This window comes from Vanellus vanellus, assembly GCF_965231255.1.
Source record: "Vanellus vanellus genome assembly, chromosome: 19".
Classification (NCBI taxonomy): Eukaryota; Metazoa; Chordata; class Aves; order Charadriiformes; family Charadriidae; genus Vanellus; species Vanellus vanellus.
In genome coordinates, this window is record NC_138924.1 from 9429138 (window position 1) to 9451038 (window position 21901).

The 21901-nt window shown below is 44.8% G+C and overlaps 1 protein-coding gene across 1 annotated transcript; it reads left to right on the forward strand.

Moving 5' to 3' along the window:
• Positions 1-345: 345 nt before the first annotated feature.
• On the forward strand, positions 346-21594 carry YPEL2 (yippee like 2; the record flags this gene model as incomplete). The annotated part of the gene is made up of 4 exons (XM_082493088.1): positions 346-462; positions 18885-18928; positions 19711-19819; positions 21247-21594. The coding sequence occupies 4 exons, from the start codon at positions 346-348 to the stop codon at positions 21334-21336; spliced, it is 360 nt and encodes a 119-aa protein (XP_082349214.1). The 3' UTR covers positions 21337-21594.
• Between the last annotated feature and the right edge of the window lie 307 nt (positions 21595-21901).

Sequence of the window (21901 nt, forward strand, 5' to 3'; positions counted from 1 at the left end):
TGATCTAATCTGCAGACATCACACCTGTCTCCTGGCTGCTCTGACTCTTCCCTGCTTACTCGATCAAACCCTAAATCGTCCTGTGGGCTAGGAGACCGTTGTCGCCTTTGTGAGCTGAGTGTTCTGTCTCTGTTCTTTTTTTGATCTTAGGTTTGTGTGAAGTCCCCGTTCCCTCTGCCCGAATCTCTTCCTCTGAAGCAGTCACCAGCGTGTGGAGCCTGCCCCACACCCATCACCTGCCAAACCACGGCCTTTACCTGTGTCTTCCGGTGTTTCCCGTGCGACCCATCCTGCGGGAGTGCCTCCTGGGCCACCCCAGAGTTCACGCAGCGCTCAGTGGCTCCAATGGTGAAGATGACAAGGTCCAAGACTTTCCAGGCATATCTGCCTTCGTGCCACAGGACCTACAGCTGCATTCACTGCAGGGCTCATCTTGCCAACCACGATGAGCTCATTTCCAAGGTACGTGCATGACCTCACCCACAGGTGCTGGGCGGACGCCTCCTCCCCAGGCAGCGGAAGGGTGCGTTCGCTCGCATTGCAGGTCAGTTGCTGTTGGACGTGCCCGGCCTTAACCGGTACCATGGTTTTTACTTGGAAAATGGGCTCTCAGCCTAAAGGATCTATTTGTGAGCCACTGGTTTTGTTTCAAGTGAACTCAAAAATAGCTGTAGGAGACGGGTGTCCAAATTTGAGCCTCTGGAGTGCTTACAGGTGGTCTGTCTCTGCCTCCTCCCTTTCATTTCCAGCTATAAAACTGCACTAACTGATGGCCAGGACTGCATAAATTACTTTTCTGATAATTCTTGTTCATGTACGTGCTTGTCAGTGTAGCCAAAGGGTGATTGTATGGTCATGATTTGGAGGCTGTGTGGCTGGAGATGTTCTCTCTGTTAAACTCCAAGCTGTACCAGTTGACTACACTAAAGCCCCTGCTTAAGGGATGGTTCTCTGGAAAGCTGTTTTACATTTTGGTAGAAGTATCAAAGACTGATGAGTTTTTACTCAAACCTTTGTATTTTTGCCAGCCTACTAACAAGACATTTTGCAGTGAAAAAGCAAGGGATGGATGGTAGGATGTGCTCTGAGCTGGGGAGGAGGGAAGGATTTTGTCCTGTCTTCTGCTCTGTTGATCACAAGGAGAAGGTTCTTGAGGATAATTCTAAATTAAAAGCTTTCAGAGTCAATAAGTTGGGGGCCTTTGCAGAGGGAGCAGGCCGGTAAGAGGATCTCTTTCTGAAGTGTGAAAACTAAACTTTCTCAGAGTGTCTATTGGAGCCTGCAGTGACTGGCTGTGGTCAGGCATCGAGTTTCCAGGTTTGGGCTGCCTTGGCAATCAACTGTTCTGTAAAGTTTATTCAGCTTATAAAATTTATGTTCAGAAAAAGCAGACACACCATAAGATTTATTAGCTGAGATGAGAGCAAATTGCACTAAGAGCTCTGTGTGTGGGGGTGCACATGGGACTTAAACCAGTTCAGCTTCTTGGAACAGCCTTGAGAGAAAGACCAGGACCACAAGGGACAGAGGTGCTTTGCTCGTTGGAAAGTGGGTAGCGCTTCCCCTCTTCCTGTTTGCACAGAAAATACTAGAATGTGTCACCTTGCACCAAGGGCACCTGTCCTTACAGGGCTGACATCTTGGCAGCTGTGGAGGTCCTTTGGGATTCTCCATGTTGGGTGCTCAGACCTATCTTCTGTTGGAGGCTGTCTCCTTCCTTTTTCTCTTGGTTGTTGCATGGGCCAGGTTGATGCCTACCTCTGATGTTGTCTCCATGCCAAACAATTCAATTTAGGTACTGTGGTATGAATAATGCTGATTGCAGACTGCTACAATTTTGGTTTTTGCACTTTCTGAATTGACAGGTACCCTGTTAGGCTGACACTTGTGAGTCATTCTGGGCCTCATGGGGGCTCTTCTTGTTCTGGTACAATTCCAATGGTTCTTAGCAGAGCTGTCCTTGAGGGACCCCAAAGCCTCAAGCTTTTAAAGCGGAGGAGGTTATACATTTCCTCAACAGAAAGAAGTTTCAACGTGTAAATGTCAGCAGCCATCCATGCCCAGGTCTGGCTGTGAAATCTATTCAGGCTCTCAGAACAGCTATGTGACTTAAGGCTTCTGTTGAGGTATCTGTCAAATGGGGTAGTCACTCCTCTGCCTTTCCATTGGGGGAGTTGTTACCAGCTGGAGTTTCTGTCGGGACACAATAGGCTTTCCTGAATATAGCAGGAGACTTGTTTTACTTACTGCTTTTATGCAGTTATGCTTTTTTTTTTTTTTGACATGGCTGGGCCCCAGCCAGGGAAGACACGAGGCTATGTGTGCCTAGTGGTTTCACCTCTGATGCTTCCGTCCCCTCCTTGTTCCACATCCACGATCCTTCTTGTCCCCTGTGCAATGCAGCCAGCTTTGCAGGTAAGTAGCTTCCAGCAGGGCAACGCCAGTGCTGCAGACTGCTTGGAATTTGAGCTTCCAGGCGTGGAGGCATGCAGTAGCCGCCCAAGAATGCTGACTGCTAAAATATGGACACAGGAGAGAAGGTATGAAAGCACAATATGAGGCTATGTGTATTGAATCACGGAAGTATTAACTACAGTGTGCTGCAGTGCACACTTGTATCTGCTCGATATAAAGTTCACTGTAGGCTGTGGTGTAAATTTGTAGTAGTGTTGGGACTGCATTGTGGTGGAGCACTAATGGCTCATGCAACTTGAATGCAAAGCGTTTGGGGCTTTAGGTTTTATTTCTCAGAGTTATAAACTTTAGTAAGATACATTCTTTGTATAATTGAAGACCTTATAACAGTAATTGTGCAATCACAATTTGTACAACTGGCTATTAAACTGAGAACAGAAGGGCAGTCCCTGTCTCAAGGGGTTTCCAATATGTGTAGAAACTTTCCCAGGCAAACTGAAATAGTCATCTTTTTTATCTGTTTGAGTTAGGTTTTAAACATCTCCCTGAGGCCTTCTGCAGTTCTTTCATCACAGCCTTAGATTAGCATCTGAGAACCAAGCAGTGTGATTGCCGTGCTTGTTTTCCATATGAAAATGTGGCAAACGGAAGGAAGAAACAAGCACCATGAGGATTGGAAAGGGAGTGGGAGATTTTGTCAAACCGGAGTGTTTCTCAGTCTGCAGTGTATCCCATCTTGAACCTGACTATGTCACTTTAATCAAAACAGCCCGAATGACACCATCTTTGGAAACGTTTCCCAGAAAACAGGCTTTTATGTAACAGCAGGGTGTTGGTGATTTGGCTTGATGAAATTAATTCCTCTATTCCTTTCGCCCCAAGTTGTGCAGAGACCACATGAGAGCTGTGCTGCTTTGCATGCTGTGAGCTTTTAGCTCCTTTGGATACATACAAATTGCAGTGTTGGCTCATGCCGTTGGCTGAAACGCTAGCTGGAGCTGAATCCCAGTATTGTTCTCTGTCAGTCCATACTTTATTTCCTCTTCATCTCCGAGTTTCCCCTCCTAGCCCTTCAGCACCAGTGTTAACTTACTCTCACTTCAAAGTGTTTTGCCAGGACTGGGTATCCAAAACTCTTTGACAAATATGCCTTGGCAGGGTGGTTTTTGCTTTCTTTTCTGCTTGAGGAGAACCTTCTGCATTAAAACGGGTAGAAAGTTTCTCAATAAGCCATTGCTATTTAAGGAAAATAATCGATGCCGAGGCTTTTAAGAAAATCCAAAGCTGTTACATGAAGCCAGTTACTAAAATGTTGCCTGCTTGCTTGGCCTTTTTATCTTCTGCAGCCAGAGGGAGAAAGTGGTTTAGTATGTCTGATTTGTAATAAGATCTAAATTGTGGGTTGGATCGTCTGGCCAAAAGAGGTCTTATTGACTGAGGAAATATAAGGTGATCAGATAGATTGGGTGGAGTGACTAACTAGTTTTCCTTTATATGCTCTTTTGGTGCCTGGGTTAGCATGAGTGGAGGTTCTTGTTCCCTTGTAGCAATGCATGATTTAAAAATCTGTGCCAAATTTAGTACATGCTCTTGTTTCATTGCTTTTTCCAATGCCTAAGTGGACTGAGACTTTGGGAACTCAACCTCACCCTGCAACAGATTCCTGTGTGACCTTGAGTAAGTCGCTTAATGTCTTTGTTCCTCCCTTCCCCACCTGTATGATTGAAATGCTGCTGTTTTGTCCTGTCCGCTTGGAAGATAAAGCTTTGGAGCAGGTACTGTCTGCTTTTGTGAATTAGTACAGTGTGTCCTAATCCTCTTTGGCTTTACTGTAAAAACAAAAATATCATGCCAGGCAACTGTAGTTAAAAAGCATATTTCAATACCTTCCAATTGCCAAAAAATAAGTAAAAGATACTCATTGTTATATTTATCCTTCCCAGGCACAACATCCCATGGTTTTTAGAATGTTTAAGAAAAATATATATTTGATAATCAATGGTGGCAAAACCTCTCCAGGAAGGAGATAGAGGGACTTTTCTTGAGAAATGTGTCTTCCGCATCATTTTCTAGTGGGGCCTGGGGGAACAGCTAAGGTAATAGATATTCAGCAGTGTAAATACCATCTCTTTCTCAAAGTGGCGGATGTGATGCTGGTTTCTACTTACTCTGCGCTATTCAAACTCTTCGTTGGCCTTTTCTGTTTGAATTCATGTGTACCTGGTGTCCAGTAGAAAAGGATGGGGACACGAGCAGAAAGATACAGGCCAAACGCAGCCACGTTAGTGTCTTGCTTGCTGACTTTTTGTTGCTACATGAACGGTAATTCAGCAGAAATATCCCCTATTATGGAAATATGTAGGGAATGTCTTGCGGGCGTCCTGCAGTTTTTTTTTTCATGAATTACTGTGATCCAACTGCTAAACATTATGCAGTGATCTATCCTCTGAAGTTAGCCTAAGGCTTGCAGAGGAAGTTTAATGTTTTCCTTTGATGTCTGCACGGGACCCTTACAGAACATGAATGTGAAATCCTTCAACACAAAAGGCTGCAGCTCTTCCAGCATAGAGAGTTTATTAAAAATAGAGAACTTGTGTGTGCCTGACTTTGTCAGTTGGGTCGGACTGTTAGCTAGGGAACACTTAGAAGCCTTATTTTCTCTCTTCTCGGATGGGTGTTACAAGGTTTATAAGCAAACCTTGCTTCCAATCCTAGGGGCCTAGCTGCTTCCCTGGCTAGTGGACTGCTGGAGCCTGACCTTCTTGCTACAGCAGCCTTTTAGTGAACTTTATGGCACACTAAAAACATCAAACTTTGCTCCATGTTGCAACTGGGAGATCTTAAAAGGATTTGAAACTTTGGTGCTGGCTTTCAGGTAAGTTGTGGATGAATTTGGCTACTGTGTGCATTTGATGCACCACATATAGGTGAAGTAAACAGCAGTTGTTGGCCTTTTTGTTTCTGGGGTGGGTTTTTTTCCTCCTTTCTTTCTGAGAATGTGGGGATGGCAGTGTGTAATGCTCTTAGTTCCTCACTTCTAATGAACCATCCAATGTTTGTATGTCAGTTTGTCTTGAAGACATGAAGTCATTTGCTGGGTGGGGGCAGCATGTGCACAACCTAAAACAATAACCCTGGGTTATTGGGTTAAGTTCTCACTATTTTTCATTGCATGGGGTTTCTTCTTGCTTTAAAAGTAGATCTTGTTTCAAATATGAATTTAAGTTCCCAGCTTCACAGTAATGAACTCTTAAGGCCAGGAGGAGCTATCACATCTGACCTCCTCAAGAGCATGGGCCAGTGGGTTTCATCATGATTACAGTATGTCTTTCAGAAAAAGCATTTAGTCTTGATTTGAAGACTTCAAGAGGGAAAATTCACTGTTCCCTTTGGTCATTTTTTCCAGTGGTTAATCATCCTTACTATTAAAAACTGGAGACTTTGAATTTAGATTTGTCTGGCTTGTGCTTCCCGTCATTTGCCGTTATTTTCTTTCTTTTGCTAATGAAATAGATCTATAGTACCTACTATTTCTCCATATAAAAGGTTCTGGTATATAGTAACCAAGGTCACTCTTGATCACTTTTTTGATAGGCTAAATGGATTCAACTTTGTCTGTCATGGTGAAATGTTATTTTTTCCAGTTCTGTGTCATTTTTGTGGTTGTCTTCTACATCTGTAGTGTTTCGACATCTTTTTAGGAATGGAAACAGGGCTGGTCTCATTGTTCCAGCATCAGACTCAGCAGTATGTGGCAGTAACATCTTTACAGCGTATGCATTTCATAATTGTATTAGCCTTACTGGCTCAGCACCGCACTATAAGCTTCTGTTCATTTATTTGCTGTTAGCTCTTTATGCACCAGGTTTATCAATTTTATGCACATTTCTAGCAGCTGTCCAGTAGCTTTTGGATCCTGCTTTTCAGCTCTTGTTCCCTAATGAATTGTCACTTTTAGTTATTATTCAGAGCTTGCTCTTAATTGCAACTGTTGCTAGAGTTCAAGCTGTAAGTGATGAACAGCAAAGCAGTTCCATGAAAAGTCAATAGGGCTTTTTAGCTTCCCATTTCACTGCTGTGAACTTGTGGTAAGGTATCTTGTAGTTCTTGGCTTCCATGAAGTTTAAAAGTAAGTGCGAATTGAGGGGACTTCGGTTCTCGGTAAAACAATATGTCATTGAAATTGTTAAATGGGAGCCTTTTCCTTCAGCATCCTGACCAGAAGATTGAGCGTTGTTTGGGCAGAGATGAACGCTTGCAATTGCACTGATCCCCAGGACACACTTACTAGACAGATTGGCGTTCGCTGTCCTTGCTGTTCCTGGCCAGTATTGTGGCAGGGTGGAGAGGAGTGGGTCTTGAAGGCTGTCATTTGAGTACCTCTCATCAGCTCCGAGAAGCCTTTATTTGAGAGGGAACAAACAAACAAACAGAAATGCCCTTTGCAGGAAAAAGTCAGGATGTGAAATCTGAGCTGTGTAATGAGTATTTGTAATACCTATTCCATAGTACAGCTGCCTAAATTAGATCTTTCTGTCCTGCGTAATTGCTTCCTCTGGGGTTTACCCTACAAGTTACTGTGCTCCCTCAGTTCCTACTGTCCATAATAGGATCTGAAGACAGTCAGGATCAGGCCTCTTATTTAGTCAGGATGTGGTGGTTTTATAGAAAAGCCCAAGGTAGTTTGTACCTCCTTGTATAATTGTGTTTATACAGCAATTAATTGCTATGTGATTTTTAAAATATTTCATTCTGTTCCAAAAAAGGAGGAAAAAGGTAATAATTCACAATGGTTTAGAATTCCCTGTCAGGGAGGAGAGACAGGGTAAAAATGGATTTTTCTAATCCATCACTTTCCTTATGGAAATAACTCTCCTTTCATCTGCTGCTTCTTCTGCCTTAGAATTGATGACATGGGCATAAATAAAATATTGTTCCCATTTATTATCCAGGGAACTGCCAGGGACGAAGGACAGTGAATCATCAGGGTTTTTTCTGCAACTGCTGCAAATCCTGAACAACCGGAGCACGGAGTTGATCAGGTCTGAGCCTTCCTGGGTTCGCTGGGTGTTTCAGTTGTTGGCCCTTGCAGTTGGAAGAGGAGAAATGCCAGCGGGCTCGAAGGCTGGCTGGTGGGGTGAACTGCCCTAGGAACTTCCCATGCAGGTGTGTACTTTTAATCTGACTTACAGTTGCAAGAACGAGCCCAGGAAGAACACAGATACGAGTCTCACAACTCTGAGACCTCTGGTTTAGTTTGTAATTTAGTCACACACGCACGAGTGTGTGGGCCGTGCCGGGGGGGCTTTTTCATGTACTGCCTCTTGGAGAGGGGACCCTGGCTTCTCAAGAGGAGTCTCTTGTGATAATTTCTATTGCAGTCTCATTTTGTAGGAGCAGGAAATGCTATCAGAGGGCTTCACATCTCTCTTAGGGGAGCTGTTAATGTCTGCCAGCAAGAAGTGAAGTCTGGCCTCTCCTGGAAAAGGGGCCTCAGCGTCTGTCTGTCGGAGGTGTTTGGCCTGACAGTTTTTCTCAGCCAGCAGAACTGAAACGGGCAAGGATTGAAGCTTGAGCGCACAATGAAACTCCACCCAGAGTCCCCTCTCTTAAAATACTCAGTGTGTTTGTGTAGAAGTCACAACTGTCAGGATAAATAGCAATAACAAAAGTACAAACTAAAACTGTCTCCTGAAACCTGGAATTTAAAGATTTCCAGTGATCTCTCTCCTTTCAGGAGTGATTGCCACGGAAGGGATGAGTTAAAATCGGATTAAGCTTAGCTGCTTACGGAGTATCTCAAGTATGAACACCTCGATTCCAGTCCAGCTCTGAGAGGAGAGGCTGGGGAGAAATGCAGGCATGGGTACACGCGTCTTCTGCTTCAAATCTATAAGAGGCTGGGCCTGTCCTGCACTGGTGTGGCTGAGAAGCCTCAGTGTCTGGGCACCTGTCCTCTGGGGCATGCATTTGTGCTCAATTTCTGTGGAAGACACAGCTACAGTAATAAAATGAGTTTCGGCACCACAACCCTTGTTTTGTAGTAGAGACAAAGATTCAGAATTTATGCAACAGTTGAACAAAGAAAGATAACTTCTGATGAACTTTCTCAGCAGTAAGGTGTACATATGGTGGCTTCATCTCCCTGCAGTGGATCTTACCCAGGGGCAGAGAAGAGCTGCTGCCCCGGACGGATCTGCTTTTGCTGAAAAGCAAGTCTGCTCTCATTGTCAGCATTGGCGCTATTGTGAGCTTAGCGGCTGTATTAATGGAATACAGTGTTCCACTGATGCAGGGACAGTCGCTATTATGCTGCTAATTAAATAACTTGTTGCATTAGCAGTTTCCATCTTCCATCCTAGTTCTGTCTTGTGTTTATCTCTAAAACCCATACAGTAGCAATAATTAATGTGGAAAGAAAGGGCTTTACCCTCCCCCCTGCCACTCCTTCTTAAAATGACTTGATTGTTAGATGCTTTGGGCTGTTATCAACCTACAGGAAGACAGTGGCACTCAAAAAACGGGGGAAAACACCCCACAGCTGCTGCTGTATCAATTGCAGATTCACCAGAATAAAATGCATTTTTTCATCTCTCCATATTCAGAAAGACAGCGCTGGGCTTTGTTTTCATCTTCCGCAGTTTTTCACAGTGAATAACAAAGTGCTTCTACATGCCAGAATGTAAAGGCTTGCATTCGATGGATGTCACTGGTGACTTCAGTGCCAGATACGCTAAACTCATCTCAACTCTCTTGAACTTCCTGCAGATCTGGGAATGCTGGTGTCTGTTGGGAATGAAGCTGTGGAGGGTCAGGGTTAACCAGCAGTATGGTCCCAGGCCCAGCCTGAAGACCTGGAAGATGTGGATTTTAATTTCCTTCTCCCATCCCATGTCATCTAGGTCAGGCAGTGCACGTGGAGCTTACCATCTCCTTTCAGGCACTGTGTGTGGGAGATGGCCTGCTCCTTTCCAGGGCTCGTGGCAGTGCTCCTGCGAGGAGCTCAGTGCACTTCAGACAAATAAACATCGCTTCTGCCAGCAGGCATGCCTTGGTAGTTTTCCTTGGTTTAATGTTGGGTAAATGTTGGTCTTCTGTTGCAAGTGGTCTTCTACTTGTCGTCTGGCAGGAACTAACCTGTGGTCTTTCTGTGTACATGAATTTGTGCCGTTTCCGTGATGTGGCTTGGCTTATCGTTTGGCATGCTCTGTGGGAAATGAAGCAGATCTCTAAGACACATGCCTATCCTCTCTGCCCACGCCCTCTTCCCATGGGGTTTTAAATGCTGTTTAGGCCAGGCTCTTATTTTTGCCTGATTAAGCACTCTGTTGTCAGTACATACATAGTTCCAGAAGTTGGTGGAGATCATCAGAAAAGCCTAGATTTCTTTTAACTCTTCCTCCGCAAAAGAGATCCGTTTGCCATGAGATAAAGGAGAGTTTTACCTGTGCTGTGCATTTGTATTATACAGCACTTTGTTTCCTGGCAGCAAGAGGCAGGGGAAGGACTGGGGACAAGAAGAAAACTGGACCTTCTCAAAGAACTCGATGTTAAATTCCCTTCCTATCTATAAGGTCTCAGGTAGCTCCTGAATCCTTGATCTGAAGTGAGGGCATGTGACGGCCATCTGTGCTCTCAGAGGCTGCGCTGCCTTTCTTCCTCAGGTCTGCCCAGTGCTGTGTTAATGCAGGAAGGGATTTTCCTTTGGCAGAGGGAAGCTGAACAGGAGAGGAAGGGAGAGGTCACTCCCTGATGCTGTGTCCGTGCTCTCCTGGGGCTGCAGCGCTCTTAGTCACACACATATCTCCCCCCTGCTTGGGCTGCAGAGAGGAGGGGGCTCTGTCTCCTGCAGTATTTACTTTTAAAAGTAATTGCTCTGATACTGCATCTGCTCTGTTTCCCACGGTATTTCCATCCCTTTCATCTTAAAATCAAGTTTTGAAGCACAACAGCAGCAGCAACTGGAGACCATCAAAATCACAAGCGAAGCCCCAAAATATTGTGAGGTTTATAGAAGTAATAAATCTGGTGTATTTTTTATTTGTCTTCAGTTTGTGCCTTTAGCATTCACATTTTGAAATTTCACTTTGAAGTCTGGGGGCTAGAAACACATTTAAAAATAAATAAGAGCAGAGTCCAGGAGCTCAGGGCTTTAATAAGGAGGCTGAATAGCACAGAACTCAGGATAGATAACACGATGAGTCTTACCAGCGTTGCATTTGAACTGAGTCAAAGTCTGGAGGGGAGCCTGCCAGGCATGTTGGAGGGAGAAGGAGACAGAACAGTTTGCAACTACTCTCTTGAGTTTGACATGCTTTACAGAGCTTTGCTCAGGCTTTAGCTTTGCAGAGTGCTGGCTTAAATTACGTTAGAAATCTTTGTACTTGAGGAAAAAAAACAAAAACCTCAAGTTTAGGCAGTTTATATTTCCCTAAATACTGGTCTTCATTAGTTGTAAATAGCCCAAAGAGATCTCTCCTCTGTAACATGAAATTTCACATTGAAAAAAATCTCTTGCTCTCCCCTCTGGTGATAATGGACAGTCGTACTGACACATGAATTAATAACTGGGAATTTGCTCCTGGATCCTGACCCATTTAAATCAGTTTGTACAGCCTGTCTGCCTGGGAGCAACACAGCCCCATCAGAGCGTTGGTGTCACCTTCGTGTTGTGCTGACGTGTGTTCGAGAACCGCTCTGATGAACAGGACAGAGCCCTGTTTCATGGCTCGCTTCTGATGGGATCGGGCATCTGTATGGTCCCGTTTGTTTTCCATCTTCCTGAGCAGCATTGATGTTACGGAGATAATGCTGCAGAGTGTGTGCTGAATGTCCTCTTGTGGTTCATGATACTTTCTCTTAGTGTTTTTGGAAGTCTGAACAGAGTTGATTTTTCTTTGTTTCATCTCCTACAAATACGAAAAGGTGAGAGAATCTCACTAAAGACAAAACCAAACCCACAAAGCAAACAGAAAACCATTCTAAATCCTTATTTAAAAAAATAAAATTCAACTACTACTAAAATTTCCCTGAATTTTGAGCCAAACTGGGTATTTTAAGGGTCAGGAGGGAGAGGCTGGGACCGGAACTGGAACACTTGGATTTCAGAGCACAGCAGAGTCTGGGATGTGAAAGCTGCGTGAGCGCTAAAGGGCTTTTTTAGGTTTGAGTAGGTCTGAAGATGGCTTTAGCTGGTGGTGACAGCGAACTTCTTTCAGCCTCTTTGGAAAGTCTGCCCACAGGGGATAGAGGACTTGGACCCGACTCACACAGCGTTGCTTCTGCAACGTGAACAGTTCCAAGGGGTAAAGGTTCTCCTCTCGCACACAAAGCAGTAATCGATGATTTCCCCGCAAAAGTGGAATGTAGCAGAAGCACGCGGTTCTTCAGTCTTCGACAATTTGCTCCGTTACATTGACCTTTTCCCTGACAGCATCACCACACAGCCTTTTCTGAGCAGCAGAGAATTTATTTCATGGGAGATGGAGGCGATGCCAGCGGGATAGCCTGCTGGTATTTTTGCAGGTGTGTGTTCAGAGCTTTTGTGCTGTCGGACTGCAGTCTCTCCCCACCTATCCTGTGCGCTGAAAGTGCTGAGTTGGTTCCTGTTAGGACAAAGGGCTCTTATCAGAAACGCGGCTCGCCCCTGCTTGCGTCCGGTGTGGAGGGAATGAGAGGGTTGAATGAACACCTGCTGCTGCCAGGAGGCAGAGTAAAGAACTGTAATAATGTCTACCATCAGAATAAAAAAAAAAAGGTTGTAACATCTTTCCAGTCTGTGCACCTTCCTTCTCACAGACTACATAACCTGAGACACAAACACGGTGTAAAACTGCTTGGATGTAGCTGTTCCTGGGATGAAACACAGCAGACTCACAGTTATTAATTGTGTATTCGCACAGCAGCGTAAACTGCTGGGGAATAAGGCCGTGCTGAATTAATTGAATTACTTCAGAGATGAGTTTGGTCCACTAATTCCATATTGACTTTGGGCTTTAAATAGCGTTAAGGACCCACGTTAAAACTCAATTAAAACTCAGGAAAGCAGTTTGAACAGGGTAAGGTCACATCTGTGCATGAGGTGGAATAATGTAACCAGTTCCCTTGACATGGGTCTGTATCTCACATAATCGGAGCAAAATTGAATCTCAGTTTAATCTAATCATTGACTGTCCCTTCTGTGAGGAAGAACAAGGTGGAATTAATGAAGCCTGAGGAGGTCTTTGTAGTCTGCACGGACACAGGGACCAGGTAATTGAACTCATGCTCCCTTGGGAAATACTTGACTATGATGCAAGTAGATGGTTGGAATGGCTCGCGCTGTCTAGGGCAGCCCCCGGAGTCTGCAGCAGGTATTTTCATACTTATATTTTCCCAACTTTCTTTCCACTGTGCGGTGACTCACAAGTAAGTAGAGTCTGCTCCTCGTAGAGTCATCGTACACCTAGTGCTGTCATCAGGCACAATTGTTCCTCTAAACACATTGCAGGACTTACCTTTTTAATAAAATTATTATTGCTGTAATTAATAGGGCTTGAAAGGTGCCATGAAGGCAGAGCTTTCTGTGTGATATTGATTGTTAGGTGGGTAGCAGCTGGTAGGAATAGGGATTAAGTACTAGAGCGAGTGGGATGAGTGTCAGGAGAGCCTGTGTTTTGGAGTATATCTTTATATGCAAATTCGTGCGCACTCCAGTTGGATTGACATCACGCTTCGGTCATACTTAAAGGTCTCCTCTCGCTATTCAGATTGTATTTTATGAGAACATCTCATCCTCAGGTGTTTAAAGGCTAAATCAGCAAGAATAGATAAATCCTACAGGCAGTGATGTGCAAATGACTAGTAACTTAAAAACAAAAGTTGTACGTGTAGGTGGGAAGGGAGTGATAACAGAGCTATCTCTGAAGAGGTCGTCGGATGAATCTTTCTCCCACAGACTTCAGTGCCTTTTAAACCTGGGAGTTCGTAATGTTATTTCTTTTACTCGCTGAATTGCTTTGTCGCAGTGGGGTATCACAAGCACAGAAAACGTCCTTTTTCGAAGAGTCCAGATGGCTGTGGTCATTTGGCTCCTCCTAATGCTACCATTTCGCATTGCCTAGGACGTGCCGACTGCTGCTGATCTCCGGCGGTGGCTTTGGGCCCTCTGTTCCTGTTTGCATCCTTGCAGTGAGAATTATTTGTAGCTTTCAAGAGCATAGCATGGAAGGGCACACTCTGTTCCTTTTTCCCCTTGTACCTCTTTGGGACCAGTTGCCTTTTCTTTTTTGTTTTATTGGTTTCTTAAACGGCTGCCAGCTGGATATAGGTAAGTGGGGGTTTTCAGTGCTGCAGTCTGCAGAGAACAAGCATCAGTACGTAGCCATTTAGTCCTGGCAACTGCTTCCTATTTTTCCAGATGATTCCAGCCAGCTCTTTTTGTGTTTAGCCTATTGTCGAATGCCGTCACAAAGACTTGGGGTATTAATCCTATCATCTGTTCAGCGTGTGGAACTGCTGAGTGGGCTGCGCAGTGAATGAGAAGCTGTAGGTACCAGGGGAAAGGGGTATGGTGCGTAGGCGTGTTTGGAGCACATTCAGAATTCATGCCTTTCCCTGGCTGTACTGACTGAATGTGAAAATTTCCTTCTGTGTCGCCAGCGGTCACCAGTAACGGGAATGTGCGAGTGTGAAGGTCTGATGGCGGTGGGAAGGCAGGTGGAACGTGAAACAGGCTGGAGTGATGGAGGGGCATAGCCCTTTGCATGCGTCTGGGGTTGTCTGCATGCTGTTGCTCTGCTGAAGAAGGCTCTGAAGGAGTCATGCGTCTTGCTCAGAGCAAACAGAGTGGTAGATGGGCACTTCAGATTGGGGCCGGAATATAACAAATGGACTAAACCAAAATGACAGCTCCTGAGGTCACGGGTGTTGAATATATAAGGATTCAGCTTTGAGTCTTGCAGGCTGAACCCATCTTTAGCGAGCAGAACGTGTCTGCCACAAAGGAGCTGGCACTTCTTAGATGCTGGCTGCGTGTTACGCTTCCTTCTGCGGCAGATCTGGTTTAACAGCGTCTGTGAAACCCAAACCTCCCTATCCTGCAGACTGTCTCTCACTAGAGCTGCAGTTCTGCACTGTGGTTCTTTGCCAGCAAATTTAGTTTGAGAACTTCCTACTCTGAACGACTTGTGTCTGCCCCCATACTGTGATTATTAAGTAGTCTGTGTGATTGCCCTTTAAACTGGATCCATGATATGGCACAAGGAGAAAAAGCTATTTCCCTCAAACCCACCCACCTCCTGCCAAGTATTTGTTTTTAAAAATAATGATTTCACAGATCTAATTTGGAATCAGCACAGCTGAGGGGGCCATAATGAGTGTCTGTAAATTGGGCGATAGGAACTTCTTAAACCAGAGCAGCTGCCGAAGGCATCTTAACACGGAGCTTCTGTTGTAACGAGAGACAGCTTGGCAGGCGAGGATCTGCAGCCAGATAGCTGACTCCGGGCTTGCGGTTTCCCACCGGGGTACTCAAATCAGCACTCCTTAGGCCCTGCAGCTTTTAGATGCCTCCATGCTGAGCGGAGCACCCAGGAGCAGGGAAGGTTTTTGAATGTGAGTAGTCAGGAGGAGAAAACTGTTGTGCATTGCACATCTCAAAAGTGTGTGTTGTTTTTTAGAGGGCTCGGGCAGGATGGGAAGAGAGCGCTTTGTTGCTGGCGTATACAGATGTTTCCAGCCAGACACTGAGTGTTAGCAGTGCAGAGAAAAATATGTGCTTGGGCTTTCAGTGGGAAACAGCAACAGAAAACCCCTTTCCATTTCTTTCAGCTGGAAAGTGATGCCAGGAGCTGCTGTTTTAGAGAATAAGAAGTCTGGATTTATAAGCATGCGTGTGAGATACACCTTTGAATGTGTATCAGGAAAATTTACATAGAGAAAATGCATAGCGTAGAAAGTAGGTCTTACTGCTGACTGTCACTGTTCAGGGAAAACCAAGTGTGTTGTAGAAATCTCTTGTGTGTTTCTTAAAAAAAAAAAAAAAAGCAAAACAAAAAAGAATCCCAAACCAAAAGCAAAGAACATCTGTTTGTGTATAAATAGATCTGTTTCTTCTGATTTCATAATGCCCGTTACAGCATGTGCCAATTTCTCTGGACTGCCAGAAGAGAAGGGACATCTTCAGAAAATGTTAAGGTTACCTTTATAAAAAGATACAGTCAGCTTAGTCTTGCAGAGAGCAAATGCACTGGTGAACTTGAGGTGGTTGCCAGACCTTTCTCACTTCTTTTTATGTGATTTGCCAAATCCTTAGCTAGCTGGAGGATGAATATTAAGACCGGCAGCAGCACTGAAAACTAAGCAATGGCATGTTGAAAAGTTCTGCTTGGGCAAGAGATCGTTAATGTGATTGGTTTTTTGCAGTGACTGCCCTTAGACACCCTAAAGCGCTGGCTTGAGCTGGAAGGAAGGGCACCTCTGAAAGAATGCTGCTGTCCCCTGGGAGTGGGCTGGAATAGTGTCCAGTGAGCCCCGAACACAAAGCTGATGGGTTTGGTTTTGTTGTTTATTAAAGACAGGCCTTTGTACAGTGGTAACGGAAAATCCTATTTCTGTACCAATAAAAACTTTGCTCCCATGGTTGTTGTTGTTGGCAAATGTAGTCACTTTGGTGTTTATGGAAAAGTATTTACTGGGAAGGACTGGATGGTTAGCAAGCTTCATCTGCTTTCATTTTGCCTTGATGGCACACATGTTGCTATGGGACCTTCTGTTTCATCCCTGTACCCCGTCTGCAGTCCATCCTTCCAGGCTGCTATCCTTCTGCAGTGTAGAGAGCCAGTGCCCCTGCTGTTTGCTGTAGCAAGGTAGAGCATTGCCTGGCTCTGGCTTGGGTTCTTCTTTCTGTCCTGGGGGGCATCAGCTTTGTGTCTGTTCCTACGTTACCACACAGGACGCTGAAACAACGCAGTGTGTGTTTTGTAGCAGTCAGGCTAGACCTAGTTGGCATGTGGGGTATCAGCCAGCTGACAATAACAATAATAAAGAACTTGAGTGCTGCAGAAGGATTAAAAGAAGCTTCTCTAATAAATGCAATTACACAAACATGCTTGAGCCATGTGTCCTATTTAATTCCTGCTCAAGAAAAGAGGCATTCCTCAGGGCGCTGCTTTTGTCTGAGTGAAAGAGATATCCAAGTGCCTCAGGCGTCCTCTCTGAATCCAGAGTGGCTCTTCTGTGCCCGGGGTGGCAACTAATACTGGGCTTCAGATTCCTCTGAAGAACAGTTATTCCTCCAGGACTGACTCATTTTTTTTGCCAGGCAGTGACTGTATAGCTGGCAAACGCAGCTGCCATCCAGACCTCACAGGCAGCTCTCATTGCTGGGTACGTCTCCCTGCCTGCACGCCCCGTGCCGCTGTGTTTGCCCACGGAGGTGCCTCTGCTCCCTGGTAAGGAGTCTTTTGCGTATGTTTATGCAATTGGGGATCTTCCAGTGGGCCTTTGCCACTTCTGGAGAGTACCTTGGCACTGAGAAGGGCCTCAGGTTAAACAGGCTGTAATTGTTCTCTTGTCAGGGCAGTTTTAAATCACACCTTTAATGTGTTTTGTTCTCTCCTGCTCATCAGTGAGTGTCCGTCTCTGCCTTTCGCTTGAAAAGAACTCGCAATGGAGAGAATGTCTTATGGGCTGTTACAGAGCTGCTTGCCGTTACCCCAGGCAGCACCCAAGAAATACTCGCTGGAGCTAATGAGTCGGTAGTCCAGCTTTGGGAATTAGGACCATTAGCTAGAAACAGGCAGCAGCCTCCCCAGTGCGAAGGAGGCAGGAGGCAGTTGATTGATGCAGATGATGTAAGAAATGGGGTCCAGATCTATCCACAGGCTTGCTGGTTCTCGGGCATGGCTTTGACTTTCCTTCTCTGTGAGGCAGCGGTTGGGCAGACGTAGGGGTGCATCCCTAGGGCTGGACCGATGGAAGGGGACAACCTGGGAAGGGCAGGGACCTCTCTGAGATTGCTGTATGTGACACAGGGAGAGCACATTTGTGCTGTCCCAGGGTCAGGTCACTCTTAAATTAACAAATGACCACTGTTAGTGGGACAGGAATGTTAAACCTTGAATGTTCCTCTCTTCTCTCAAAGCTCTGTTTCCCCCCTTTTAAGAGTATTTAGTCTGAAATCATTGCTCATCTGTAGAAGCTGAGGTTTTAAGAAAACCATTAAATATCGCAAGGTTCCTGGTAAGGTACAAAGTAAAGGATTAAATGGTCCAGAAAAGCTGCTCTTTGGCTTTCCCGGGTTCTTGCCCCTCAGTGCATACGTTCCCTGAGGTATCTCATAAGGTAACTTGTGTGCAGAGAGCAACTGTGTTCTTGCTCATAAGCACCAAATGTTTAATTCAGTGTGTGCTTGTCAAAGTACGTTAGAAATGCAGGTAGCACTTGCTACGTGTGAGCCAGCTCCTGTGAGCGAGGCACTGTCACGGGGTAATGTTACAGGCTTGACACAAGTGGAGCCTCCTGGCTCTTGGAAGTGTCCCGGCTACCTGGAATGTCCTGCCAGGCTGCTATTGCCCCGCTCTCTTCAAAATGCTGCCTTTTCATGCTGATGCTTGAAGATCCCGAGGAAGCGTGGGGCAGAGGATGTGCCATGACTGGTGATTATGTGGTGTGGTTTTGCTGCTATGTGGTTCTCTCTTATCCACGTTCATCTTTACCCAGTTGTATCTGATCCCGTGTTTAGATCCAGTCCCGAAGATCTTGCTGGCATCAGTGGGAATATGAAGGCTTGCAGACGCCTCAGCAGGGTTAAGGTCTTTTGTAAAATCACTAGAGTTGATGTTGTATTTGCGTGCACAGCACCTTGCGCAAATAGGTCCCAGTCTCTCGGTTTGGTTCAGTATCCATCTGTGCAGTCTTCCTAAGGGGAATTTGCCTGCCGTCAAGTGCAACAGTGGTGTTTCAAAACTGTCAGTGGAATGGGAAGCCTCCGTGAGCCCCTTGCTTTTAGAAATGAGATTCAAATCAATATTTGGCAGCAGGGCTGCTTAAGGTAAGGTTGAGGCAGTAGCGTGAAATTCATAAACAGAGCTGGAAGGGTGAAAATAGACATTGCTGGGATATAAGAGAGAAAACAGCTTAACTCTTGAAAAGTACATCGGGCTTCTACAGCACTGGAAACGCGGGTAATACCAGGTGAAGTTCCCAGTGGGCTGCCAGTACGCCTTGTGAAATGGGCAGGCATTAGAACTGGAGGCAGCTGCTCCCTTCCCCTCTGCAGGACAAGACCTCTGTTCATCAGTGCTCATCTCCTCCTGACATTTTGCTTTGTGCTCTTTCCATCTCGAAGGCTGTAACGATGTGCGTTTCTCAGGCCCTGGCTAACAGTTGCTATAACTACCATTAATGCAGTCGTTGAGGGCAGGTCCTGGTTTAGCCTTATTTGTACCAACCAGCCAACTGAATTCTGTTTTCTTCTTGCCTTTCAGTCCTTCCAAGGAAGCCAAGGACGAGCATACCTCTTCAATTCAGTGTGAGTATAACTTCATACATGTCACCTCTGCATCTCTTAGGATAGAATTAAGAAAACCCTCGTGAAGAAGAAAACAAAAGGATAGTCTTCCTTTAGAAAAACTCTCCCTGCGTCTTGGGAGATTGCTGGAAATGGTTGGAGAAAGAGGCAGGAAATAGCACTGATTCATATTTGATTTTATGTTGGGGTTTCAGATAAGGAGCTAGGAAAAGGTGGGTTTTCGTCATCAGATTGAGAAATAAGATCTAATGGATGAGTCATTCTCTTCTCAGACAATGTAGTTGAACCAAAGAGTCAAAGTTTTGTAAATGTAGGGAATAAATAATATGTAAATATGAACTTTATAGAGCTAGCATAAAAAATAAGTATAATTTTCCCAATAACTGAAAATAATTTTGGTGAGATCGCTGCTGGGATGTCTTTCAGAAGAACTAATTTCAGTTACATTTTTCAAGTTTCTGTTTGGGAAAGTAAAAGTACCATTTTATCAATTTGAAGATTAAAATCTTCCTCAAATATGTAATTAGTGCAATTTACTAGAACGTTATTAATTTTCTGTTCAAAGCTTTATGGACTTTCCAGTTGAATAAAAATTCTGTTTCACCTTTTCATTCTGTTCAGAAACTGCAAGAGATCTTTGTTTCGGTCACAGCTGTGGTACTCGGTATCCTGAACCTCCTGCTTATGTTTTCAAATACTGCAATAAAATTGCTGTCAGCTTCATTGTAGCATCTTGCTGTGGAAAGACACACTAATAGGGAGCATCTCTCCTTTTTCCCCAGAGTTAATGTGGGTTGTGGCCCTGCAGAGGAGCGGGTGTTATTAACAGGATTACATGCGGTTGCAGATATTTACTGTGAAAACTGCAAAACCACACTGGGTTGGAAATATGTGAGTATCAGTAGCATTTGTTTTTCCTGTGTACATCTTTGCTCCAGCCCTTTCTGAAGGTGTGTGTATGGTAATGTGGTCTCCTGGAAAGACCATTAACTTGGGAACAAGAAATGTGGGTTCTGGTCTGTAGCCGCATCTTTTTTCCTTCCTGTATTTCCATTTTCCCTCCTGTTTTGTGTTTGTTGCATCCATTCAGAGCGGGAGCTCTTTGTGGCTAATGTATTTTTTTACTAAGAATATACACTGTGGGCCTGATTTTGGTGGGCATCCCTTAGTGATACTTAATGTAAATGACGATAACTTCAGTCAGTCCTGTGATTCATATTGTCTTTTTTCCCAGATGATATCAGAATAATAGAACGATCCATATATTGTTAATCCTGTGTCCTTCCTACTGGAAATGCATTGAACATGAGTTAATCTGTTTGCTGTCTGTTGCTCTTCATAAATTCAATTACCTTCAAATAAAGGCTTATGCTACATCCTAATTTGTGCTTCAGGAGGCACGCAGCGTGCTTGTTTGTCAAAACATTTTGACCAGTGCCTGAACAAAGCATATATTGTATCTGTGGCCTCTGGACAGAAATATTCTTTAGTAAATCAGGTGAAAGGCTATAAAAAGTAAAGCATCAAAAATTGATGCGGTAGGAATTCATGCAGAAACACAGCATGGATCTCACAAATGGAGGAGGACACTAAGTACATAAATTGAGTTTATTGTCAAGCAAAATACAAAATGTTGTAAACACGGCAGTAAGCCCAAGCCTCTCCAGCAATGGAATTATGTTATTTCGGCTGCATTACATGCACGCAAACAGCACACCTGAGCAGAGCTGAACCACTTTTGAGGACGCAAGCTCCATAACGGGAGTCCCTCATGGTTAGGGACCCTGTAGACTTCCTTATTTCCGTAGTGTTGAAGCACTGTGTGTTTCTGTAGCTGCAAGCACACACCTACGTAGACTGGGCTCTTCTCGTCCCTCGGTGCTCATTCGCTCTATTTCCACATGCAGTTTACCATAATCCATCTTGTTCCTGATGGTAGTGCTTTTACAGCATGTTTCATCAGAGGACCTCTGCATTCTAAACAAACATTAATAAATTCTCAGACCACCCCAGAGAGAGGTGGATTTTATCGCCGGTAATTCCAAACACATAGCTCAAGAAGCAGTTCCCGTTGGCCTACAGAAAGCTGCAGTTTACATGGTGCCAACTGTTCTTTTTTTCCAGCCTGTAAAGACAGCTAGAAGCAGGATTTAAGATTCTTCCAACACAATTTTCCTGAAAGCCAGCAGGAGGACCTGCAGTTTTGGCTGTTTTACTCTGTAGACAGCTTAAGACGTACCAGCATTCCCGGCTCTGATCTGTAACTGTGATTTTACCTTCAGATATCATCTTGATCTCATTCTTTCTCCTTTTTTTAGGAACACGCTTTTGAAAGCAGCCAGAAGTATAAAGAAGGCAAATACATCATTGAACTAGCTCACATGATCAAGGATAATGGCTGGGATTGAGTGGAAAGAGCCCAGCCCTACCAGCGTGTAAGAGAATGCCATCCAACCGAACATTATATCCAAGAGTGAGAGAGTGACTGAACGCTTGGTTCCATGCATTTAGAGGCTCTGCAATTTGGGAGCATCTTCACACCCTTCTCCATCTTTATTGGTGACTGGCCTCTAAATTTCTGTCTCTCTGTCTCTTTGCTTTGTATCTGTTTGTGAGTTGACCCTGGCTGCTTCTCTCTCTGTTCTGGCGTTGGCTAAGAGAATGCACCGAATGCCCGACAGCCATTCCATGTTGACGAATGTTTAAGTACAAACTGAAGTTGGCTCTGTGGTGGCATTTTATCAGAAGGTCTCGGTGCGGGAGGAAGACACGAGTTTTGGGCAGGAGAAGGTGATAGGGGGTGGGGAGTGGGCCCGAAGGGAAGTCATCAGAAGCTGAAACTGTACTTCTCCTTTAAGTCCTGGTTAACCAAGGCTTGAAACTTATCTACTTGTCTAAATGGACAGAAAAATACCTCACGGCTGCGTTCTCTCCGAATCGTAAAACCGCTGCTCCATCGGTGGAGCTTCAGTC